This window comes from Lynx rufus, unplaced genomic scaffold (genome assembly GCF_022079265.1).
Source record: "Lynx rufus isolate CCGP_SWC_20201006 ecotype Redwood Valley unplaced genomic scaffold, mLynRuf1.p SCAF_28, whole genome shotgun sequence".
Classification (NCBI taxonomy): Eukaryota; Metazoa; Chordata; class Mammalia; order Carnivora; family Felidae; genus Lynx; species Lynx rufus.
Genome location: NW_025814843.1, coordinates 809012 through 834666, shown reverse-complemented (window position 1 = coordinate 834666; position 25655 = coordinate 809012). Strand labels below are relative to the sequence as shown.

At 56.3% G+C, this 25655-nt stretch overlaps 1 protein-coding gene across 3 annotated transcripts in view; it reads right to left on the bottom strand.

Moving 5' to 3' along the window:
- The window catches only part of MPRIP (myosin phosphatase Rho interacting protein), a 147824-nt gene that overhangs the window by 7138 nt on the left and 115031 nt on the right, over positions 1 to 25655 (bottom strand). For 2 of the 3 annotated variants that reach the window (XM_047089686.1, XM_047089687.1), the window contains exons 12-20: positions 24558 to 24647; positions 20369 to 20478; positions 16897 to 17461; positions 14521 to 14637; positions 4362 to 4509; positions 3535 to 3652; positions 2521 to 2680; positions 1338 to 1457; positions 498 to 584 (exon numbers count right to left, since the gene is read on the bottom strand). In XM_047089686.1, coding sequence (XP_046945642.1) covers positions 498 to 584; positions 1338 to 1457; positions 2521 to 2680; positions 3535 to 3652; positions 4362 to 4509; positions 14521 to 14637; positions 16897 to 17461; positions 20369 to 20478; positions 24558 to 24647 — 1515 coding nt within the window. Of the gene's footprint in view, positions 1 to 497; positions 585 to 1337; positions 1458 to 2520; positions 2681 to 3534; positions 3653 to 4361; positions 4510 to 7987; positions 11858 to 14520; positions 14638 to 16896; positions 17462 to 20368; positions 20479 to 24557; positions 24648 to 25655 lie in introns of all 3 variants that reach the window. The other variant, XM_047089688.1, reaches the window with a different exon arrangement.

Genomic DNA, 25655 nt, shown 5'->3' with positions numbered 1-25655 from the left:
ATCTCCTCTCTGATTCCAAGAATGTCCTGGTGGAGATAAGTGGGCTTCACCAAACTCTCACTTTCCAGGACAACATTTCTGTTTGGTCTCACAGTCCCTGCCAAAGCACACAAGAGGCACGGAGAACAAGGACCTGCTTAAATGCTGTTTTAAGAGAACTCAATTTTGAGGGGCGCCTGGGTGGCTCAGTCGGTTAAGCGTCTGACTCTTGATCTCGGCTCAGGTCACGATCTCATGGTTCTCTTGCACGGACAGTGCAGAGCCTGCTTGAGATTCTCTCACTCCCTCTCTCTCTCTGCGCCTCCCCTGCTCATGCTCTCTGTCTCTCTCTCTCTCAAAATAAATAAACTTAAAAAAAAAAAAGAAAGAACTCAATTTTTTGAAACCACGTCCCTCATAAAAATGAAATCCACTCTAGAAGAGCCTGCGACTGGAGTGCACGGGACCTCCACCCTGAGCCCATCTCCAGATCTGTCTCCCACGGCAGGTGCCATTACCCGCAATGCCGTCTGTAGCTCGTCCTTGAGAGAGCTGATCTCCTGTTTCAGGTACTGTATTTCTGACTCCTTGACCCGCAATAAGACCTAGAATGAGAGAGAGATTAGGGACTGACATTCAGCAGCAAAGGGACTTCCAGAGTCTTGAAAGCAAAGATGAGGGCCAAGCAGGGAACCTCTCCATGCCCTGGGAAGCAGACACTGTCCTCGTCCTCCTCCCTGCCAACATGCGGCCAGAAATGCCACCAAACACACTTAACCATTGCTAACAGCCTGCACATCACATACAGAAACAGAAAGGAATCGCTGCGATTCCTCCTGGACCCAAGAGTCCTGTTTCTCGGCCGAGGGGCCATGGTGAGCTCCCGGGACTGGGCCCATGAAAGCATCCTGCTGAAACTTTTCCTGAACTCACTCAGCCTCCCTTCACGTCACTGAGCATATTTTCATGACCAAATTTTAACTGAATGGGGAGAAAGACTCTAAATGCTTTTATAAAAAGACATACAAATCAATCATCCTGACTTAAAACTGCAAGCAGCTGTGGTGTTCACACAGCTATTAAATGTTTCACTTCAGGTGGTCGGTATCTGTGGCATGGCCATGGGGTCAAAGGTCCCCGTGGCCTCCCAAGAGGTCCCCCACTCCTGCCACGGACCCCACGCTGCCTGGCAGCTAGTGTCTTTTGTCGCCCTTGGGGTGATCTGGATCCTTCCACGTACTTCCCCTCCTGCTGTCTCCGACTCTCATCCCTGCAATGATACCATAAGCTAAGGGCCACCTCTCGGTCCCCACTTGGGGCTCGTGTGGTGCACGGCTCGGGGAGGGGCTGAGTGGTACCTCTAACTCATAGGCATCCTTGCCCTGCGTGAGAGGTGAGCCAGCGGCCTCTCCGCCGGCATCCCCGGTCAGCAGCGTCCGTAACCGTGAGATCTCTGCAGCCAGGCGGTTGTTCAGCTCCTGCGAGACAGCAACACAGCACAAAAGGATGCTTAACCGAGCCACCTGGGGGCAGCACTCACACGACACAACCAGGAGAGGTCGGTTTCCCGTGTGAGCACAGGAGGCCACGGGCAGTGCTTGTGCGCACACACACCGTGGCGTTTTAGATTTAACATGTGAGTCTGTCACCGCCTGTGATTTATATCCTTGCAGAAGCTGTTCACGTGGGCTCTGTAAGCATCTGCTGAATTGCGTATGCAGGATGCCGTAATCCTCGATACCTTTCTGTCACCATAACTAGCATCTGTGCGTCTCACGGTTTGCTGAACTGGGTTTCCACAGGGTTAGGCCCTTCTTGCCGTCCTCCCTGCTCACTTTCTGAACTATTTTTTCCAACTAACAAGTGGACATGTTAGGCCACTGCAGTGACTAGGCGGAACCAGTCCCACCATAGCGCCCTCCTACGGGCTGACCGTAGGCCCACGGAGACCTTGAGTCTGGAGCTGGCCAACTCAGTGCCTGCGGAAGACCAGCAGTGGGTCACGCAGATAGTGGTCCAATTTGGTACCACAGAGTAGCTTTTATCAAACTATATCTACCTTGAGCCTTTCCATTAGCCAGGATTTTAAATGTACCCCGATTTTCTGAAGAACAGGCAAAATTTAAAAGAATAATCTGACAAAAAAAGTGTGAACAGTGTATGGACTCGACTGGGAGACGATTAAATACAGTCCCAGCCTCGGGGACAGGAGACCTGGACCAGATGCAGTGACGCTCCCTCTCGGGCCCTGCTCAGCAGTGACGAAGCAGAAATCCAGAGACGCTCAGGAGAGACTGAGGCATCTCAGAGAGCCCAGATCGGCTGGAGCCAAAGTGACTCCGAAGTGAAACAGCTGGTTCAGGTGGCAGACGGTCCCAGCTCCGCCACCCGCAGGGAGTTTCCGTCAATATGCCAGGAGACGTCAGACGTCAGGGAGAAGCCTGTGAATGGGGGGCCGCTCCGTGGCTCAGGAGCTCGGGGCCACCGCACGTGAGGCCCGGCTCCCAACTCCAGCTCGGGCTCGCCTGGCTGCCGGCTCACCTGGTTGTGGGCGTTGAGCTCCTGGTTCTCACGCTGGCACTGCCGCAGGGCCTGGCGCTCGGCCTCCAGCGCCTGGGCCAGGTGGGCGTTCTCCAGACACTTCTGCGAGTACTGCTCCGAGAGCACCTCCAGCTCCCGCTGCACGGACTGCAGCTCCTCCCTGGGGAGAGGCCACCGCTCACCTCTGCGCCCTCACGCCCGGGGCCAGGCCTCTAACAGGCTCTGTGAGCCCCTTTTGCGAAACTTGAGGAACGATGAGACACAAGGCAAAGGCTGAGCAGAGAGGGGGGCCCGTGCATTCATTCTGTGGCCTCAGCAAGTTCGTATCCAGCTAAAACAGGGACACTTAAACAGTACTACAAGGCGCCCGGGGGGCTCAGCTGGTTAAGTGTCTGACTCTCGATTTTGGCTCAGGTCGTGATCTCGCGGTTTTCATGGGATCCAGTCCCGTGCCGGACCCTGCACTGACAGTGCGGAGCCTGCTTAGGACTCTCTCTGTCCTCTCTCTCCGCCCCTCCCCTGCTCGCGCATGCTCTCTCAAAATGAATAAACAACGAAAAAAGCACCGCACGCTTACAGAATCTGTCCTGTAGCCTGACTTGCTCCTCTCCCAAGTAGCTTAACAGTCCCACGGACAAAACTCTCATGTCAGCAGAGGATTCACTCTGGTGATTTGTTTTCAACGCTAACTTTTGAGGTACTTTGCGTCTGATAACCAGGACCAGGCTTTAACCATGCTCAGAAAATCAAAGCCTTGTGATGCTGCTGTCAGCAGCCTGGACCTCTTGGAAAAGGCTGTTTCTTCCTCTAGTGGAACTGGGAAGGTGCTTGGCCCCTCAGGAAGGGTGGCTGAGGTGCTCTCAGAGCCCTTGGGCCTCCGCCAATGCCCACCCCTGGGACCCGTGTCCCTGTGGCTCTTACAAAGCCACAGGAAAGGTGTCCCTCCCCATTCGAAGGGCTTCCCTCCAGCCCGGCCCACAAAGGCCGCCTCCAGTGGGCAGGAAGCAGACTCACAGGTACTGCCGTCGTAGGGCCTCGATGTCCGAGTTGATACTGCTGATCTGGGACCGCTGGCTCTTCTCCAGCTCGCGTTCCATCTCCTCCCGGTGGGCGTTCTTCATGGCTTCGATGGCTGCAAAGACATGGCCATCAGCACGAGAGGCTCGGGGGGCAAGGCGGACAGTACAGCCTGATGGCTGCCCACTGTTAAGTTGCTCGTGTTCTCACGAGCGGTCAGGCAGGCTTCTCCCAAACCGATTCTCCGAGGCAGGCACGAGCCAAGCAATTTCCAGGGGACTCCCACCACAAGAGGGATGCAGGTGCATTTTTTTCCCCGTGTGTTAGAAGAGAGCCAAACTGACGAAATAAGTGTCGACACTGAAATCAAGCATGAGTTTACAAAACAAGCACGTGTTCAGGTTGGTGTATTTGTTTCTTTAACCCTAAAATGACAAACCACCATAAAGTAGGGTTACACAAAAGGAAGGTAACACAAAACCGACGGCACCAATGCTTGCTCAGGGCAGAGCGCGTCGGCCCTGTGATACGGTCTCCTCGCCAGGTAGAAGCCGCAGCTCCTCTGTGCTGATGTTACCGGGCACTGGGGGCAGAGGGGGTCTCATGTGGTCAGAGGGCTGTGGACAGCCCCTCAGGTGTAGCTGGGGGTGCCGGCTCTGGGCCTGCAAGCCCTCGGAGGGCCCCCGAAACCAGAGAACTGTCAGAGAAAGATTCTCTTGGATAATGAAGCTTAAGTCTCAAGCAAAAGCCCGTGCAGTCAGCTCAGGAAGCCGGCCACCTGCCACGCCCCTGGGGTTAAACTGGCTCCCAGGCCCAGCTCCCACCTGAGATGGTGGCCGCCGTCTCCTCAGCCAGCAGGCGGTCCTTCTCCTCTCGCAGCTTCTCCAGCTCCCGTTGGTGCTGCCTCTGCAGGTCCTCGATCTTCTTCTGGTGCGTTTCTTCCATCGCAGCAAACCCTCGCTCGCACGTAGCCTGTAAGATGCAAAAGGGACTCCATGGATTTCTTTACCTTTCAGCTGGGTGTTCTGTTTATCAGTGCGCCAGCAGCCCGGCCCCTCTAGGCTCCCTGGTCCAGGCGGCAGGCTCCCTGACACCGCGCACGGAGCCAATGGAGCATCTGACGTCTGTGTGCAGGCTCCCACTGATGCTGCTGGGTGTTTCATGCTATCGGCATTTAGAAGAGAGTTTATAGCTCTACGTTCTCTTATTTCTGCGATTGTTCTGAATTCTGCTTTGTGGGAAGTCGGTACTGTGGCGGGAAGAGGCTGCAGTGGAACTGAAAATAGCTGATTCTGGACCTTTATAGAATTGCTGCTGGGCAGGACTGACCACAGGGAGGGAGAAGAGACTGGCTGTGTCTGGTTCGAGTTATACGGCACCAAACAGGGCATTTCATAAGCAGTCACAAACAGGGACGAGTCTTTGCCAGCTGGAGGGAGCCAGGACCATCCTGTGAATGATGGGGACTCTGGTGAGGACAGGGGGCGGGGGTGATGCACACAGCCCAGGGGGTCTGGCCCTGCCACTAACCAGCTGGCCACCCTAAACTGGTGTCCACTGGGGGACTCAGGTTAGGCCACAAGATCTCTTCTCTTCCAGCCTGCATCTTCCTTCTTCCTCTTTCAAGGAGGACAGAGAGGGGCACTGATTAACTAACTGAAACGAGGGACGTAACAGAACTGCTTTCCAAGCTTGTCCGGTTCATGTCTTGTTACAACGCAGGCTGGTTTATTACCTGGACACGGGTTTGGGGGAAGCACACAGGTATGCCCTAAGACGGGATCAAACCATCCTACACATCCACACAGAGAACCCCGGGCATGGCTAATCAGACTGCTCTTATCAGAGGGGCAGGTGAACGTGCCACACGGCTGTGAGAGGGTGGGATGTGCAGCTGTTTTGGGCATGGAGGTACACTCTCTGTCTCAATCCCTCGCAAGATCTCATTCAGAGTAGGGATCAGGCCTTTCGGTGATTAAAAAACAAACAAACCTGAAGAATATGGCCATGTTAGATCCCAAATGCAAAGTATGGTGGGGCTCCTCCCTCCCAACCTGTATGTTCTTTGGTCAATCTTCTTGCACATGGATTCAAGAAAGGACACAAAGGAATCAAATCACCACACTTGGGTGTCCCTGTCTGAGCCACCGCAGTAACTGAGTGGCCTGAGATTCTCTAGTCAGTATTTTTGAATTCGTGGTCACAGTCTCGACTTCATCTCCACAGACTGGCTGCACTGTGCAAATGGTCTTAACTCTTGTCCACCATGACCTGGGCATTACTTCCCCCAGGTGGCTCCCATCTGGAAACTGGGGGCCTCCGCTCACACCACAGGCCAGCTGGAGGAAGTGTAGGGCTGTGGCTCCCGGCCCCCGGCCCTCTCCAAGCCCCTCATCTTTCCTCTGGCATGCTCTGGTTCACAGTGAACACACAGCTAGTAGGTCTTTTAGGGTTTAGTGTGACTTGAGTGCTTTAGAATACTTAAAAGTTAAGGGTGAAAATTCTTCCTACAGAAACATGGAATGATCTTTAAAGACCAGCTGCTTCCTTGGATAGCATACATGTTTAAAAATGATTCCCCTGTAAACAAATTTTAATTTTGAAGCCAGTAATCCCTGGGATCAATAAAAGTCCGTCAATGACTACCGTGCAGAGTTGTGAGGGGAGGTGTCAAGCCTACAGCTGTCGGAAGAGGGGCTGTCAGGCCAAGACCCTGGTCTCCCTGACCCAGGCAAAACTCTGCACAAAGTAACAGCCATCAGCCAGACCCCCTTGGGAGTCCTGTCTGGTTGTCATTTCTGTGTCTCGAGGGGGTGAGAACACGGAGGATGGGCTGGATGCTCACAGGCACACAACAGAGGATACACAGCACGAGCAGCGTCCAGGTCCCCAGAGTCACGCTACCAGAGGCCCCCAACGTGACTTCTCGCTGACTAGTGGGATCACGTCACCTGTTTGGGCCTCATCGGTGCCCAGCTGACTGACACAGGGCTGAAAGTGCCTCACTGCACAGGGACTGTGCCGGAACACGGAGGGGAAGCGGTTCACTGTGACACAAGGTGTGAATGCGCCCAGGCGCCCGGCCACACAGACCCGCTGGGCGTCACGGGAAGGAGCGGAGTCCTCTCCCGGAAGGGCACTAGGGAACAGTGTATGTGCACGTTGCTTTGGAAGGTGAGCCTGGCCCCCATCTGCAGGCGGTGCTCACACACACTGAGCGCCACAGGGCGTGTCACCTGGACACTTTTGTTAAAAGAACAGTGAAAACGGCCTCTCGGCCGTCGGAGGGCTTGCCGACGACCACACGTGCTCGTCCGTGGTCAGCGGGCTGCGCCGTCACACAGACGCCAAGACCACACCGCTGACTCACAGCACGTTTCTGTTCCGCTTCTGGGGCCACAGGGACGAGCGGCCCGCCGGACAGCAGCGTCAGCCCCGCGTGTGGCGGGAGCCAGCTCTGGGCGCTGGCTGAGCGAGGCGCCATCACGCTAGGGACCTGCCTGGGGACGGACGTCTTGCGAGGAGCCTGGGCATTTACTGCGCGCAGCCCCGAGGGATGGGGCGAAGCTCAGGAGGAGGGTGCTGAGAAGCTGAGGGGAAGCTCCGGGCAGGCGCAGGCAGGCACCTCTAGCTACGACGGGGGCGGGGGAGGACCCGGACTGGCCCACGCGCCCAAGGCCCCAGGGAGCTTGGGAAGGTCACCTTGACACGACAGGGCCTGGGTACTCTGCCTAATGAGGCAGAGTGTGAAATGCGGTGGGCTGTGGGGGACAGTTGCTGGGCAGAGGTCATCCCTCTCGGCCCCCGGAAAAGGACACCAGTGGCCGAGAGGCGTGCTCAGTAGAGAAGCCCATCTTTCACAGAGTGCCCATTAAGTGCCAGGTCCCCACAGGGAGCTGGAACGGGAGAGGGACCCTCGACACCATCTTTTGGGAGCCCCAGCTCTGCTCTCTTAGGACAGTTAGAAGGAGGCACCCTCTGAGGGAGCCTCCGGCCCCTTCTCCTGGGTGCTTCTCAGGTTTGCATCTGTACCGGCCTGGAGTGGGTTCCTCAGGGGCAGAAGAGAGGGTGAGGCTGGGACAGGGACAATAGAGGCTTCCCTGCTGGGGCACACAGAGGGACAGAGCAGAGAGGTGATGGGGACACCACACTCCCTGTCCCTCGGTGCTCCTGTTGTCCTTCCGCGAGTCCTCCTTGGGGGATGGGGGGGGGGGCAGGGTGGATGTTGAGCAGGAGGCTAGACCCTTGCCCAGGCCCTGTTCTGAGACCACAGCACGCCAGCGAGGGGTCAGGGGAGGGACAGCTTGACTCTGCGTGTTCAGTCACCCAGAGCCAAGAACCGTGTCTCGGCCGTACCCCGAGAGCCCTGTGAGGCAGACGCTGCCCCCCGAGACAAGCGGCATGATGCCCGCCCCTCAACTGCCTTGCAAATTAAGTGATGCTCCAGAACCTTAAGGTTCTCAAAGTCTTTCTGGTACTTCTCCCGCAGCGTGGCCGCGTTGCCCTCCAGGTCCTTGTGCTCCAGCTCCTCCCGCATGATGTCCATCTGGGCCTCGAGCTCCTGGATGCGCTCTCTCAGCCCCGTCATGGAGTCAGCTTCTCCCCCGGTTGGCTGCGGAGCGTCCCGGGGCCGGTCTGCGGGCCAGCTGGAGGAGGGGGGCTGCCGAGGGCCCCCCGGGGGGCTGGGGGCTGGCAGGGCTTCGGGGGGCCGCCCCTGGTAGTGGTGCAGGGCCTCCTGCAGGCAGCGGAGGCTCTGGGCGTAGTGCTCCTGCAGGGTCCTCAGCTCCTCCTCGTGGATGGTCTGCAGCTCTTTGATCTTGAGCTGGAACTTGTCCTCCAGGCTCTGCATCTGCTCCACGTGGTGCCTCTCCATGTCCCGCCGGTCCCTGACCGAGGCGTCCAGCTGACTCAGGACTCTGCTGTGCTCGGCCTGCAGCGTGTCCCCTGCCCTGTTCAACTGCTCCACCACACACCGGATCTCCTCCTCGTACCTCCCTTGCAGGGCACACATGTTCTCGCTGTGTTTGCTTTCTGCTTCTTCCAGACATCTCTGCTGATGGTCCAGCTGGGCGACCTTGGCCTTGAGCTCTGCGTTCTCCCTTTCGATGATGGCAATCACTTCCAGGTACTCGCTCTTTTGCTTCCGGAGAAGTCCCTCGTACTCCTCCCTCAGGGCCCCGACCGCTTGCTCGTGCTCCTGACAGGAGGTGCCCCTGCTCTGCCAGGACGCCTTGTAGCACCGGAGCTCCTTTTCATACTCCAGCCGGATTCTGCAGGCTGCATAACACACCTGAGCCTGAATGACTGCGTCCTGAACTAATAACGAAGAATACTGACCGAGGCCTCCCAAGTAAGTGTTACAGGACAGATTCTGGGATGCCTGGAGAAGCTTCTGGCAATCTCTTACTGATTCCACCGGGGGAAGCGAGGTTAAAGCGGCAGATATCTCCCCTAAGAGGCTGGCCTTATCTTTAAGCTGCAGGGCGAGCTCCTCCTGAATGGCAACAAGGGCCCCGGAGCTCTGGGTGGACAAGTAGAAGGACTCCTGGAAGCCGGCTCCTTCTTGAGGACTCAGCACTTCTCCCAACGGGCTCAAGTCCCAGGATGCCTGCATGCCATCTTCAATGCCTGCGGGAAACTGGAGGGCTTCGGAGACCTGCTGCATCACTCTCTCAAAGTCGGGGGTTCGGTAGGCCCCCAGGATGTCCCCGAGCGCGCGCTTGTGCTGCTGCAGCGCCATCTGGGTCCCCTGGAGGGTCTCCTGGATGCTCTGCAACCGGCGGTGGAATGACTCCCTCACCGACTGCAGGGCGAAGCTGAGCTCTGCCCTGACCCACGTGGCGTCTGCCAGGGCGGGGACCAGGGCTTGCGGGACGCTCTGCTGCCCGCCTCCTGCTGCACCGGCCGCCTCTCCTCCCAGCGTTCCCAGGTGCTTACTCAGGGACTCCACCTGGCTCCAGAACTCGCCATCCACCAGCACCTTCTTAGCCCAGGTGTCCGCTGGGGCCCCAGGACAGACAGCAGCACTTTCAGGTTCCAGTGGCGACTTTCCTGACTGAGAAATCTCGTGCAGAACACGCGAGATATCCGATGTTGTGTTTTGTAAAGAGTCTGCTATCTGGTTGATCAGTGAGGCTTCCAGGGCTATCTGGTCAGAAAGGAGTTTCAGCTGCTCCTGCTCACTCAGTTCAGGCCGGTGCAGTGGCTGTGAAGTCGCTTTCCCCACCTCCGAGAAAGCCCCTTCCTCTGGCTGGGCCTGCGCCCCGCTCTCTGCAGGCACTGGCCAGCGGCTCCCGGCCTGGACGCTGCTGCCCGGCGCGTGCTCCACGCCGACCAGGGGGCCCGCTCCCGCGTCCTGTGTTTCCTCCTGGCTGGCCACCGGCAGGGATCGCAGCTGCTCTCGGCAGTTTTCTAAGCAAGCCAGAGCCTGGCTGTTCTTTACCTGGAAGTCGCCCAGCTCCCCGACGTGATTTTCGACCATCTTCGCCCTCGCCTGTCTTTCCTGCTCCAGCTGGGAGGCCAGCGCTCCGACCTGGAGCAGGCTGGCGCGGAGCTGCTCGCGGAGCCGCGCCTCGGTGCCGGCCCACTGCTGGTGCAAGGCGAGCAGGGCCTCCTGGCTCTGGCCCTGCTGGCTCTCCAGCTTAACCGTCACGTCTTTGAGCTTCTCCTCTGTGATGTAGAGCTTGGTCTCCAGGGAGTGTATTATGGAGAGATAGGTGTCGGAGTCGCTGGCCGCGGGCAGGGAGCTGGGGGTGGCCTCTGACGACATGCTCTCTTCCGAGGGGGACCGGTCCTGGCTTGTGTCGGAGGACGTACTGCTGGTCCAGGTCTTCTCGGACCCATCTGGGTGCGTGTATTTTTGGCACTGGATCGTGGAGAACCGGATTCTTTGCCTTTTAACGCCAGGTACTCCCTGGTCGGGTTTTGTTGTGCTCTGAGGGGGCCCCTCCCTGTCGGGCACCTCCGACTTCAGGGTCCCCGGACTCTCTTCTCTCCTGGGGCTGCTGTCACCACGCTCCTCCCCTGGGACAGCCCCCGGATCCTCATCCTCGAGCCTCGGATGTGGGAAGGCTGGAGGCGCGACGGCGGCTTGGGGTTGTGGGCCCGACAGCACGATGCCGTCCTCTGCCTCTTCCGGGCAGCTCCGCGGCTCCTCCGCGTCTTCTGAGGACTCCTTCACAAACTTCCTTAATATCTCTTCCTTTGCCTGGAGCTTCATTTCTGTCTCCTCCAAGCTGCTCCCCAAGGCGACCATTTTAACCAAAGCCTCATTGAGGTCCTGATCTTTCTTTTCCAGAACCTTCTCGTGCATCTCCTTGATGTGTTTCAGCTCCTCCTCCTTTTCTTTCAGCAGAGTGTGCATGCTCTGGAGCTGGCTGGCCACCCTCCTGTAGGAGTGCTCCAGGCTCTGGCAGTCAGCCTCCCTTCCCCTCAGCTTCTCCTGGAGCTCGGCGACATCCCCGTCAGACAGGGAGACGCGGTCCATCAGCTCCTGGAAACGCTGCCTGATCAGGTCCCGCTCATCCCTGAGGCTCTGGACGTGCTCGGCCAGCTTGTGGATGCTGGCCTCCTTCATCTCCAGGCGCTCCTCCAGCTGGCGTACCACCTCGCTGCCCTCGAACTTGGCACTCAGCTTCTCCTTCTGGAGGACCTCCACCTGCTGCTCGTGGTCCTGCAGCTGGTCCTCGTAGGCGCGGGCCTTGTCCTCCACCTCCTTCAGGTTCTGCAGCAGCGCCTGCTTCTCCTTCTCGCAGCTCTCCAGCAGCGCCTCGTAGTTGCTCTGTAGCTTTTCCTCCATCAGCCTCTGGGCCTGCTCGCTGGCGCTCAGCTGCTGGCTGAGGTCGGCGATGCGCCCCTGCAGCCGCTGCGCCTCCCTCTGCCGGTCGCGCTGCAGCGCCTGCTGCAGCTCCAGGTCACGCAGCTCCTGCGTCTTCTCCAGCAGCAGGGCCTCGGCGCCCTTGAGCTTCTGCTCGCTAGCCTGCAGCTGAGCGCTGAGCGCGGCCTCGCTGTGCTGCCGCTCCTCCAGCTGCTCGCGGACCTTGTCCTTCTCCAGCTTCAGGTCGCCCTTGAGCTTGGCCAGCGCCTGCTCCTTGATGGCGAGCTCGGCGGCGGCGTTGCTGAGCCTCGCCTGGAGGCTCCGGATCTCGGCCTCGTGGTGCCGGATCGCGTCCTTGGCCTCCCCGTAGCTGCGCTTCAGGGACTGGATCTGCTGCGTGACCAGCTCCTGGCGCTGGCACTGGGCCTCCAGCTCGCTTTGGAGATCCTGGTTGACTCTATGGAGCCTCTGCCAGGCACCGGATGGGGAGGTGGCCACTTCAGTCTTAAAAAAACCGATTAAACACTGGTTAGTAACACTCGGGCCTCCCCGTTCTGAGTGTCACACCTCTGGCCAGGGTCAACCACAGAAAAGCTCCTTGGTGGGTTTGCCTTTTATCCTCGGCATAATTTTTTTTTTCAATTAAGAAAAGAATCCGACAAACCGTCTTAATTTTTTTGGCAAGTAGCTGCTTCTAGGTAAACAGAAAACATGGACAGGGACATCACACGGCTCTAACCAAGCGGCTTCTAGGAGAACTAAACCAACAAAACTGAATAATGGAGCACACTGATGGGCAAAACGAAGACCAGACCGGAGGACAAGAGATCGCTGGGAAGGACAGGGGGAGGAGCAGAGCGGCGGGATCTGTTTGTTTGTTTGTTTGTTTGGCAACACAAAGGGTACCCGGCTCTAGGCAACAAACCCTAAGAAAGCCAGGACTGGGGTGCGGGTGGCGGGTGGCGGGTGGCACTTCCTTCTAGGACGGGGAGAGAAGGAAGGGAGGCCACTGCTCGGGAGCCAGTGAGGTGACAGCTGAAACATGTTCCTTTGGGAAGCGGAGCCCGTCCTCTACAGTAACAGGAAGAACTAATCTCTACCTGCAAGAAGACAAAATGAGGGGGAAACGGAAACCAGGGAGTAAAACGTGATCATCAACGAAACAAACAAACCTTTGTGGAATTCAAAATAAGAAAGTGAAGCATGCAAGAAACAAAACACAAATGAAACAAGACTCCCCCAACTGAAAGGCATGCAGAAGAGACAGAACTAATTAATGCAGGGGGAAAAAAACGAGAACATGAACAAGAGTGAGAAGAGCCCAGCCTAAGAATTTGGCCTGCCTGTGGCTCGCTCTAGGTCTGGTCTGCTGGCAGGGAAGCCACAGATGTGACACTCAGTTATGTTACAGTTACACTCCACGACATCCGAGCATGCAGGCTCCTCCTCCCCAGCACCAGCAGCGCAGTGCCCGCCCCGGGGGGGCTGACTCCTCCTGACCCTCAACCCCAAAGGCCCCCTCCCCTGCTCGTTCCCAATGACTTGGTTAGAAGCCTGTTCAAAGCGCCAAGGGAGGCTAAAAGTCACGGTTGTTAGACCTAGCGGAAAGGCCAGCCCCGCCTAGCTTCGCCAGGGGCTTTGGCTCAGGCTCATGCAATCATCCAGGTTAGACACGGAGGCAGGTTCTTAGAGGTTAGCAATGTGCAAAATCTGCTGCTAGTTTCTTTGCCACCTGATGTGAAGGGAATTCGTGCAGGTTTAAAAAGATGCTCCCCAAACCCGGAAGGTCTACACGAAATGACCCAGGAAGCCCTAGAGTGACATTTATGGGAAAGAGGGACACCCACCATCATCAGTGCCTGGTGCCTGAGAGTCTGACCTGGGCATGGCCATAACTTGGCTTGAAGGGGCGGGGGAGGGGGTTCCAGGGCACACGAGACACCCAGGGCCACGGTCACAGCTGGGGGAGAAAGAGAAGGCAAGGGGAACACGCAACAAGAAACGGCACGGAGACAGGTAGACTCTGCCCAGAGGTCCACGTGCTGCCTGGCATGACTCGGACCAAGACGACCGGTGTGCCGCAGTCTGGAAATGCCGACACAGCCACGTATCACAGAGACTCTGGGTCACTGAGACACGGAAAGGCCCTTGGGGTCAAGTTCTAAGTCTCCACAAGCAAGGAGGCTGAGGCCGTGGGGAAGGGCACCAGCTTCTACTGGTCAGTGGCAGGACCCTGACTGGAAGGCCGCATCCTCAGCCTTGGCCAAGAGCTCAGGTCCTCCCCCCATCACCCCATCTTGCATTTCCCCAATGCTCCTTCGTCGACCACCTCTCCCCAGCAGCATGTCAGCAGGATGGGGCAGGGGTGTGTAGTTTTGTACCCCAGAACTTGAATAGGGCCTGGGATGCTGGCCGACCCCGTCCAGGCGCCCTCCTGCCTGGCGACACACTGGGGCAGTGCCCGCTGCTTGCTGGCCAGCACGCAGGCACGGAGCTCCCCAGTCTCGGAGAGGCGTGGGTTTGGATCTCAGCTCACGACTCGGGCTGCTGCCCTTCTTGTCAGGCTCCCCGTTAAGCCACTGGAGGAGTCAGCTCATGGCTGGGCGACCACACTTTCCCTCGACACTTCAGCCTGGGCAGAAAATAAGAAGCGGGGCCACTAGGCTAGTGCTAATAGCCCCAGGTTGCCCTGTAGCTGTGGGACACACAAGGTCACGGACAAGGAACCAATTTTAGCTCTGCCACTTACAGCGGTAAGGAGGCACTGGGCTGGCTGTTACTCATTTTCTTCAGTTGGTAAAATGGGCCTAACACTGCCATTGTGAAAGCAAGTAAAAACGACAAATATGTGACGTTTATAATAAATACATAATTAAGTACTCTGAGAGCCAAGAAGAAAGACAACTAGAATGACTTCATTAACAAACAAACAAAAAAACCCCTCAGATACAGAGGTTTCAGGCACATTCTCCAAAATGTCATGCTAGGGTGAAAAATGAAGACGACCCACGACACAGAGCCCTGATGCTGCGGCAGAGGAGCCCAGAGGCGCGGCACTGGGGAGAGGCTGCCCCCCGCTCAGCCAGGTTTTGCACATTCCTAGCCTGCCTGGGCCCTTCACACCGAAGGCCAAGTGAACGAGGGCCGCAGCAGCCCCTCAACCCTACCTGCAGCACGTAGCCCTCCCGGGCGCTCTGTTCCCGGCCCAGAGCCACCCTCAGCTGGTCCTGTAGGAGCCGGTTCTGCTCCAGAAGGTCCGAGGCCTCCTTCTGGCTCTGCTCCAACTGTGGACAAAAAGACACACATTTTTAAGCAAAGTGATGGCAATGAGTAGACAGAGCAGCACAGCACAGACCCACAGAGGCATTTCTTTCTTTCTTTTTTTTTTAATGTTTATTTTTGAGAGAGAGAGAGAGAGCACAAGAGGCAGAGGGACAGTGAGAGAGGGAGACACAGAATCCAAAGCAGGCTCCAGGCTCTGAGCTGTCAGCACAGAGTCCGACGCGGGGCTCAAACTCGCGAACCGTGAGATCGTGACCTGGGCCGAAGTCGGACGCCTAACTGACTGAGCCATCCGGGTGCCCCCACAGAGGTGTTTCTAGCTCCAGCTGGGCCGGAGCACAATGGGACTCCCCGGCTGGCCTTCCATGTGGCCACATTTCAGTGCATGTGCTGATCACGTCTTTACCTGCAGCACTTGGAACTGAAGGTTCCAGCTCAAGCCATAGATAACAACAGGAGACTTTTCCCTGGGTACCCACAGAATTCCCACATCCCTATAAGGATGTGATGGGCAGACCCCACCAGCAAACGAGGGCTTTGTGCCTGTTGTCAGAAGATCACCCTGGGGCGCCTGGGTGGTTCAGTCAGTTGAATGTCCGACTTTGGCTCAGGTCACGATTTCACGGTTTTTGAGTTCAAGCCCCAAGTCAGGCTCACTGCTGTCAGTGCAGAGCCTGCTTTGGATCCTCTGTCCCTCTCTCTCTTTCTCTCTCTGCCTCTCTCCCGCCTCAAAAGTAAATATTAAAAAAGAAGAAGAAGACGACGACCACCCTGCTGCGGTCCTTCTGGTCTCCTCAGTGGCCACTGATGCCCTGGGGCAGCCCTCACTCCAAGCTTCCACCGAAACAACTCGTTTGACCACTTTTATATAACAGATTCCATACAAAATTCTGTTTGCAGAAAGGGTTCCTGAAGGGTTCCATAAGACGTACGAAGCAAGCGAGCTATGTCACACTCTTCTTGCTTTCAATGGCTTTGAATTCAGTCATTCACCCATCCACCTGTTCTCCAAACACTCCTTCAGTGCCTACTGGATGCCGGGTGTGGGCGCCCCCGGCCCGCCCGCTGGAGCGGCTGTGGTAAGCGGAAGCTGCATGTGCAGCGGATGAGCCGGGCGCCGCCAGGCTAGGCTGTGGGAGGTACAGAGACTCCTGGCTTTCCGACTCCGCTGTCTACAGCAGATTCGTGGCCTGACATGTGTGGCCTGCAGGCCAGCAGGCCCATTTTGACAGTTTAGAGCAATGGGAGTTTGAACTGTTTTACTGCACCTTGACTTTATTATTACATTAATGTGTGTAGAAAATGGAAAAGAAATTAAAGTGGTGATGTTAGCGATGAAGGTCAGCCTTGTGAACTTGACAGGAAAAAGGTAAGAAATGAAGGCAGGCCGAAGTGACAACCCTTCCACTTCACTTGGCGACTCGTGTCAAAGAACACATTTAAAACATCCTGCTGCTGAGTGCTCCTAGAAGGCCGTCCACTGCTGGACCTTCTTGTCCAGGAAACTCCCCGTTCAGACTTAGAAATTCACTATGGAGTTTCCCAGATCTGATTTCTGGACATGCTTTCACGTACGAGTACACCGTTACAAACGCAGGGACTGGCTCATCTCTGCATCCCAGAGGGCAGCCTTCAAGTCGGTGGCAGGGCAGCAATCCTGTCACCTGGGGCCTCTGTTTTACATCTCGAATCTACCTGACTAGCTAGAATCCAGCCTCTGCCTCCTGCTACCTGCCCCACTCCCCCCTCAGTTCCCATCAATGGTTACCAGGCTGCCGCGAAAGCCTCGGGGCTTGGCTCGTCTCTGCCTCCAGCTCTGGCCCCTTCAAACCAGGGCCGCCTACCAAATGTGGAAACCTAACTCTGCTTACGCCCCTCTCCTGCCTCAAACAGGGTAGGACAAGGACCCACCTGGGCCCTGGGTCCCATTAGCCTAGTCTCTGGCCACCTCCGGCTATATATGGCATTCTCCTCCCCCCCACCCCCCCATATGGCTAATGCCTTTTCCTTCTGAGAAAGCCTGGTGTCCCCTCCCTGCCACCCTGCACGGTCTGGCACTCTCCCGTACCTCTCAGTGCCTACACTGTACTCTAAGGACCTGTCTGTCCGTGTGTCTGTCTCGCTGAGTGGTCTGCAAGTCCCTGAGAGGAGGGACCACATTCCCTCAATATTATGTGGCTGAACCATTCAGGCCACCACCAGGCACAGTGGGTGCTGGGGAAGGCCATCGCAGGGAACCCGGTCACCTGTCCACCCATTACCTCCTTCTCCAGCAGAGAGGTCAGCTCGTGGGTGGAGAGCCGGTCACTTCCATCCTCGGAGGAGGACAGGTGCAGGGGGGCAATGGGCACCTGCTTTTCTTCCCGGAGAGGAGTGGTCTCCACCTGATGCCACCGCTGCTCAATTTCCACATGGACGTTCTGGGTCTTGAGGTCGGTGGTCATAGGCAGCCCTGGGCTCCGGTCGACCTCCATCCGCAGGGCCGTGTCATCAGTGCCCGGCCCGTCCACAGTATCGAGCATTCCAAAGCGCTTACGGCGTTCTTCCCGCCGCCGTGCACGCTCCCGCTCCAGCTCACCGGCCTCAGCCTCGGGGTGGGCGTCAGAGGCCCCAGTGGCGCTGGCCCTCTCCTGGGCCAGGGCCTGCTGGATAGGGCGGAACTCGGCCCAGTCAAAGGTCTTAGAGCGCCCCTCCCGCCTCCGCTCACGAGCCCGGCTCCGCTTCTGCTCGGGGTCTGGCTCTCCACGCTCCACTTCTGGCTTCTCACTCGGCCTTGGGCAGGTCTCAAAGGAGGAGCTGCTCCGGTTCTTTTCCTCTGGCAATGAGCTGGGGGAGAGGGGCGGAGAGCCTGTCAGGTGTGGCTCCTGGTGACAGCCACCCATCCAGGTGGGGCACCCAGCTCCACCACGTTTTCTTTCTGTGCAGCCAGGGTTCCCGCAGGAGAAGGGAGGAAAGAACACTGCCTTTGCCCATGTCCCTTCCATGGGGGGGGGACCCAAACCGGGTTCTGTGTGGGGATGGGAAAGGAAGAGCCACAGATGGCTCAGAAGTTTCCAGTCTCAACCTCGGAGGGTCCTCTGACACAGGAGATGTTGTAGCGGAGCTTCATGATGGAGACCCCATCAGGCTGCACCAGGAAGGGGTGACAGAATGAACGAGACCCAACCACTTTTCTCAAAAGGCTCAAGGGTTTTTAAACAAGTAAATAAACCAAACAGTCTGTATTTTAGGAACACCACTGCGGGGGCTGGTGTGACAGATGGATCAGAGAGTGAAAGGCCTGAGACCGCTGTGGCCAAGTGAGAGAGATGGCCCAGGTGGCAGGCACATGCCCGCACCATGCAGCAGCCCACCCCGTGCAGGAAGTGAGAGGGGAGCAGGATTCAAGGGCACCTCTGCTTGCCAAGTAAGGAATCCATGCCTTTATCTAATATGCCCCAGAGCAAAGATTTCTAGAGAGGATGCCACCTGAGCAGGGGTGAGGTGGGAGCATGAGTTGTAGCGGTTTAAGGTCCCCAGCCTGAACAGGGTGGCCTCTGGTCCTGCCCAAGCTAGCAGAATAGAGCTGTAAGCCACTCAGGGCCGCGAGGGCCAGCGAGGGTGGTGGGAGTGGGGGTGGCAATGCTCCAGGGAGCGCCTGTCTTTAAAGACAGTGGGGGTCAAAGAGAAGGGAGCCTGGGAGTGAGGTGCCCTGGGGAAAGAGAACATGGTCGTCACCATGCTCTGGCCATCTGTCCCAAGTGCTTCAGGGTGGTGGGACCTGCAAGTTCCCCATTTAAGACCACATGTGCATTTGAATGACAGCTCTCCAGAGAGGACCTTCCGATGCCACTGAGCAGAGAGCTGACCCGGGCTTACAACTGTGTAAGGTGTCACGCCCGCACGGAGAGCTGGCAGCCACCATTGCAGCAACACGAGAGGAAGCCCCTCCAGCTCCCAGGCAGGATGCCCCTGTAACTTTCCGCCACAGACACAGGGGGACTATGGCGCCTGGCTCAAACCTGTGCCTCTGACGTCTGTATCTGTTTCTAGTACCTTCTTGGGACTTGGACCACCTGTAAGTGCTTAAAAAAAAGTCCCAAGTTTTTCTCAAACCATAAAAGCTGACATAAAACAAGCAGAAAGGCTGAAAACGGGGGGAGAGTGAGGACCCCCATACGTTTGAGATGTGCTAATCTGAAGTAAATTCTAGTCAGGAAGACAATCACTAAGTCAACCTTCCCACACAAATAAAAGCCCTGGCCCCGGTGGGCCTGCAGTCCCTGCACAGAGCCAGCACGGGACAGCGGCAGGGAACTGTGAATGTCAGCCTAGAAGGTGCCTCTCAGGAGAGGCGTGTGCACACGCGTGTGCTCAAGTGTGTCACTTCACACCTGTTCTGAGGCCAAAGCCACACGCTTGCCCTGTGACATCCCAAAGGCGACTTCCCCCAGCCGGGACCTTCGGTCCCCACACAGGGCCAGGCCCTGGACAAGCAGCCAGCACCGGCTGGGACACAGCAGGCAGGGGAAGGCTGGGGCCAGGACGGTCCTCTCTTGTCCACCACCCACGTCACCGTGGCAGCAGCCTTGCCAGAGAAGCCCGACGTGCCTTTCTTGCTTTGCTATGGGGGCTTCCTCAAGGTGCTCAGGGTGTTGACCTTGTAAAGCTTTAGTCTCTGCTGCTGGCTGGGAGAGAGCCAGGGGGCAGCCAGAGGCCGCCAAGGGACATGGCCCAGTGAGGACGAGAGTGCCCCCTTCATCTCTGCAGGCAGGGGACATCCCATTAACAAATACGCCAGCTCTCCTAATAGGACCCTTGAGAGCTTGTCCTGGCCACCAATGCCTGGTCTTACTGACAGAAACAACTCAAAATTGTTCATTTCATAAATGAAGGAACTAACAATGCCAATAAACACAAGAGAGAACGCTCTCTTCCTCCCTTCTTGTTCAAAGAGGTGCAGTGTCACCAGGATGGAGGCAAGGCCTTGACAGAGACCTGGCATGGCCACAGCTGCCCCAGGCCTCTGAGGGGCACACAGCCCAGTAGCGGCCAACACCACGAGAAAGACACTTGAAGAGCCATTCAAACTACCTGCCCTGAAAAGTGGGAACAAGAGGGTCTCAGGACAGGATGGGGCTCTGAAGTCTTCAGGTGAGAACGCTCAAGTTCTGGGCATCAGGGAACCAGCCCCCCACACCAGAACCTTCTTTCTTTTAAAATGAAAATGGGTTTCTGACCCTCACAGCAGAGGAGGAAGGCATGTGACATGCAAATCACGAGGTACAAACCACAGAGACTTTAACGTGAGGGAAGAATGAGTTTTTCAACTCAAGCTCTAATGCGGAATCTCAAATAAGTTTTTCCTGGTTGTGTACAAATCCAACAGATGTAGGAGTGAAGCAAAAAGACCAAGAAGAAGACATGCTCTGGTGGCCCATGAATGTGGCTCCAGGGCTGCCCAGCGCCCAGGCCAGAGGGGATCCTCCTGCTAGGTGCAGTCCCAACAGGGGCACAGACACTACTTGTGCAGCTACACCGGCCAGGCTTCAAGGAGGAAAAGGTAACCTGCGGCAAAAAACCAGGAAGCCAAAGGGAGACCGTGTGGGGCCAGCCGATGGTGGGACGAAGGGTGGACGGAGGTGGCTGTGCCAGGACAGGTGCGAGCTCGGGTCCCAAAGGAGCCACAGATTCGGAAGGGAGCGGGGCGGCGGCCAGAGGGGAAGGCGGTTCCCTCGGGCACCCGGGTCTTACCTCGTCACGTCCGGGGCAGAGGTCGGGTGGACGTGCTTCATGATGGTCTGGATCCAATTCCGCCGGATTCCAGATGTCATAGCAGAGAGCGTGAATTCACCCTCCTTTGTCTACACAAAAGATGAGCCGTTATCAGTGACTGTCACCTTCCAGCCCCCAAAGGATATCCAGCTAGGTGGCTGTCCTAGGAGCACCGTGTGCACCCCACCGGCCCTCAAATAAGAGCCGGAAAGTAAAGGAAGGAAAGAAAGAGCAAATCTGCTTTCATGGCAGACTCAGCCACCTCCCTCCGTTTCCTGTGTGCCTACAAGGTCCCCGGCACCCAGATGGCTCCCCTGCTCTTCAAGGGGCTCACAGGGGAAGGAGATGGCACGACCCGACAACAAAGCCAGTGTGTGGGAACGGTGGGTGGGAAGGGGACCCCCGGGCCGGGGACATGGCCCAGTGCCACGCAGCCACACATAGCAAGTACACAGGCGACCGGAGACGAGTGGCAGGCACGGGACTTAACAGGCGGTCTGGGCACGATACGGGCCACACGGTGAGGCTGAGAAGGGGCAGGGAGACCCGCTGGGCCGCTAGGGCAGTGGTCCAGATGGTGACAGAGAAGAGGGAGGTTCTGGAGAGGTAAAGGAGGTGGGTGGCGCTCAGTCCCTCACGGAGAGGATATGGGAGGGGAGCCAGACAGGGGCTGAGAGTGGCAGCAGGGCCAGCAAGTGAAGGGTGGCCTCTGGGACACAATCCTTGCATCACTGAGCCACCCCGCCTGGCACCACCCAAGAAGGGGAGGGGCAGGAAGCGCAGGTAGGTGGTGGTCTCGTGGAGTCCGTTTCCGGCTTCTGCATTCCAGGCTCCATGTCACACAGTGAGGGTGTCAGGACTGTTCGCCATGCTGCTCAGGCTCACGAGCGGGCCTGTGAGACGCGCCAGCCGCTCAGCTGACGGGAAGATGAAATCACCCGACGGTTTGGGGATGGGTGCCGGCACAGCCAGGGGCCAAAATACCAGAGACCACGAGCTGACCCAGCGAGAGCTGACCCAGCACGCCGCAGAGCATAGCTTGCTTACGACCGCCTCCTCCAGCGCAGGCCCCCGCCCGCGTGCCCAGTCAGACGGCACACGGCCCGCGCCCAGCTCATCTCTCCTTCTTCTTCGGTTTCCCCTCCATGTACGCCAAAGGCAGGGGTGCCGCTCAGAGCTCTCCGAAGCACGGGCCCCTCACGCCCCCGGGACCGGCTCCCACGCACCCCTGGGTCCTCTGCTTCCTCTCGCTCCAGGTGTGGGTGCTTCTGGAGTCTGACCTCAGCGATCTGCACGTTCTCACCCATGAGCTCAGCTCTCACCTCCAGCGAGCTCTTTCCCAACCGGGTCCATGCTCGTGGCTTCCTATCTAATAATGCTCTTAGGGAGTCCACCAGGGCCTCAAACACACTGCTGGCCAGAATTCCAGAGGCTCTCCTCCTGGGAAGCTGCCTCTACCGCCTGACTTCTGCACAAAACTCACCGTGCTCCGGGGTGCGAGGCCTCACACCTGCCTCCTCCTTCACCTGGCAGAGCGACGGCCCACACACCCTTCCACCGTGGGCCCTCTCGCCACTTTGCCTGCCTCCTGCCTCTACTTTCCCACCTTTCTAAGTGCCCTGCACGTCCTGCTGGAGGTGTCTTACTGAGGCACAACTGCCTTGCGCCCTCCAACACGTTCTAGAGCTTCCTCCAACCTCAGGACAAGACAGCCTCCCGACCTGGCCCTCAGGGCTCCATGTGTCACCCTCACTTGGCTTCTGCACTCCGCTCCCTGGAGGGTGCCACCAGGTCCGGCGGCCGGGCAAGAACACGTGCACGCTCAGCTCTCAGCTGTGTCTCTCAACCCCTAAAGCTGCCTAGTGGCCCGGGCCGAGCCCCTCCTGGAAGCCACCCTCCCTCATTGAGAGTAGCCCTAGAACGGTGAAGTTGTGACGAGCTCAGTGAGAGACGCTGACTTAGTGATAAAACACTCCTCACCCCCAGGATGCCCACCCAGAGAAAACTGCTCTTTGAAACGGAGAGGTAGGGTTGACTGTGGGGAGACTTGGCACAGACCCAGACAGCCAGAATTCACCCCTGCCTCCAAGGCTTCCCGACGTGTTGGCTCACCAAGCCCGTCTGTTCCTCTTGTGGGTACGAGGGCAGAAAAGCACCACGGCAGGGCAGCACGGGCCGCCGAGATCTGTCGGCTTCTGCTCCAGCCCTGGTGGCAGGTCATCAGTGCAACCTCCAACTAGGATGTGGCATCCCCACAGCTGCCCCACATGGAAGGAACGCCACGACCAGTAGCCCGGTGGGCTGCTGACTGGATTTTGCCTTATAATGAACTCTCCAGCCATCAGGTCTGAACCTTGGCCTCCTCTGGGTTGGTTAATATGAGTCAGTCCCAATGTGCCTGATCTACTCTAAGTCCAGAAATACAACTGAGCTTTCAGATGCAAAGATCTAAAGGCAAGATCCTGCTGGGGCGCCTTGGCGGCTCGGTCAGTTGAGCGTCCGACTTCGGCTCAGGTCATGATTTCACGGTTCAGGAGTTCAAGCTCCGCACTGGGCTCTGTGCTGACAGCTCGGAGCCTGAAGCCTGTTTCGGATTCTATGTCTCCCTCTCTCTCTGCCTCTCCCTTGCTCACGCTCTTTCCCTCTCGCTCTCAAAAGTAAACAAACATTAAAAAAAAAAAAAAAATTAAAGGTGAGAGCCTGTTAAAGGTAACCCCCCTGCCTGGAGCTCTAGCTCCCTATGAGAAACCAGCCCCCAGTGGCAGCTCTGGCCAGCTGCTCACCATCACACACTCCTAAGGCCCTTGTGACAGAAGGATTAGCTCTGCCCAGAGAGAGGTCTGGCATTTGTCCCAGCTATTTAAGGTGGGGGCTGGTCACTCCAGAAAGACCAGCCATGAAGGGAGAAGGCTGGGGCTCTGGGACACATGAAATCAGCCGACGTCTGGGGAGAGGGCCAGAAATTGCGCTCGATCACATGGATAGTTAACTCAATCAGCAACAACCATGAAGCTTTGATAAAAACTCTGGACACTGCCTGGGTGAACTTCCTGAGCTGGAAGCTCTGGGTAGAGCCACACATCACCCAAGAGGGTAATACATTCCCGAGGACTTGGAAGGTTTGTGTTTAGGGCCATCCTGGTACAATTCTCCAGGTGTCTTCCTCCGGCTTGTTCTGGTCTCTGTCCTTCTGCTACAATGACACTACAATTGTATGTACAGTGCTCCTATGTTCTGTGAGTCTTTCTAATTGTTGAGCCTGAGGGTAGTCCGGGGCACCCCTTGATCTTGCAGTTGGTGTCAGAAGGCAGATACACCAGTTGGAGATTGTGCCCCCCCCCTTTTTTTTTAAACTTTTTTTTAGCATTATTTATTTTTGAAGAAGAGAGATACAGAGTATGAGCAGGGAAAGGGCAGAGAGAGAGACACAGAATATGAAGCAGGCTCCAGGCTCTGAGCTGTCAGCATTGAGCCCGACATGGGGCTTGGACCCACAGACCGCGAGATCATGACCTGAGCTGAAGTTGGACGCTTAACTGACTGAGCCACCCAGGTGCCCCGACTGTGCCCTGATCTTGAGCCTGGCTGCTTCCAGGTAGCCCTCAAACCACCAGCTTTAATGAAATGGCCAAGAATCATTTTATTTTTCCTATCATATTTCTTTTTGAGGGCAGGGGCAATGCCTTGCTTGCCTGAGTCCCTCACAAGATTGTGGGGGAACAAAAGACATGAATAGATGGATAAATGTCCAAATGAAAGAAGAAATCAGTAAAAACCTAGTATTCAAGGCTTAACTAACACTTCTATTTTTATTCCCCAATCCCATTGTTCTTTCCCCAACACCAGCATTTAAAAAAAAGAACCTTCAGTAACAGAAAGCTTCTAAATGGTACTTAGAAGAAAGATGCTAAAGATGCTAACATCTAATTGTTTTGTTCAGATCACAAGTTGGAGCTGGGATGAGGTGCTAAGGACACAGGAAGGCACAGGTCAAGGCACTCACGCTGACAGAAAAGAATGTATGCTGATCATGCCTGTGAGAGGTCAGGCTTATCCACAGGTGTCCCTGGACCAGGACATCATGTTTGTGGAGAAATGTCCCAGCGGGTCAAGCCCGTGTCCCCCACCTCCACACCAAGCCTGTGTCCAAGCTCCACCCCAGGCTCACATGTATCTGAAAGCCGTAGTTTCTCTGGACTGGATACTCCGTGACATCATAACACGTGGATAAGTCAATTTCCCCGTCCAGGTCAGCAGCCTACAGAGAAACAGGAGAGGATCTTAGGAGATTTAGAAAGTAAAAGTCAACACTGAGGCAAGCGAATTTCCACGTTAGCTTTATTTTTCATGGGCATGTCCACTGACAAGTGAGGACACTGCCTATCTTTGGCTACCTGGAAGCAGCGAGGCTATTTCCCTGAGCATCCTGCCAAAGATATCCAACCCCTGCCAACGGTTCTCAAACGTGTGGTCGGAGCCCTTATGCTCTTAAAAACTGAGGACCCCAAAGAGTTTTCATTTATGTGGGTTTCGTCTACTGATGATATTGAACACAGTAGAAATAAACGTGAAAAAAAAAGTAAACCATTTTAGTTTTTATTAAAAAATATTTGTGAAGTCGGCAAGAGATTTTTGCAAATCTTTAAATGCTTGGTTTCCAAGGACAGCTGGATTCTCTCATCTGTTGCTGCATTCAACCTGTTCGATGTATCATTTTGACTGAAGTACGGTTGACCCTCGAACAACGTGAGCTGTGTGGGTCCAGTTATACATGGATTGTTTTCAAGGTAGCACAGTCCTGTAAATGTATTTTCTCTTCCTTAGGATTTTCTTAACAGCCTTTTCTTTTCTCTGGTTTATTTTATTGTAAGAATATAGTATATGCTGCACATAACATACAGATATATGTTAATCTATTGGCAGGCTATTAGCCGTTACGTTTTGGGGGAGTCAAGTTATATGCAGGTTTTCAACTGTGCGAGGGGTCAGCACGCCCAGCCTCTGCATTGTTCAAGGGTCAACCGCATATGAACAGTCCAGCGTAAGGAGACATATTTTAATAGTTGTTTCTGCCCCCCTCCCCCCGGTTTTGAGGAATAATCGACATACATCACTGTATAACCCGAAGACGTACAGCATGATGGTTTGATGTACATATATCGTGAAAAGGTGTACTTTCTTAAAGGTGAACTGCAGAATGGAATCAGCAATCCTGTCAAGGACCTTTCCATACTGTTATATTAAAATCCATGGTTTTCTCCTGCCC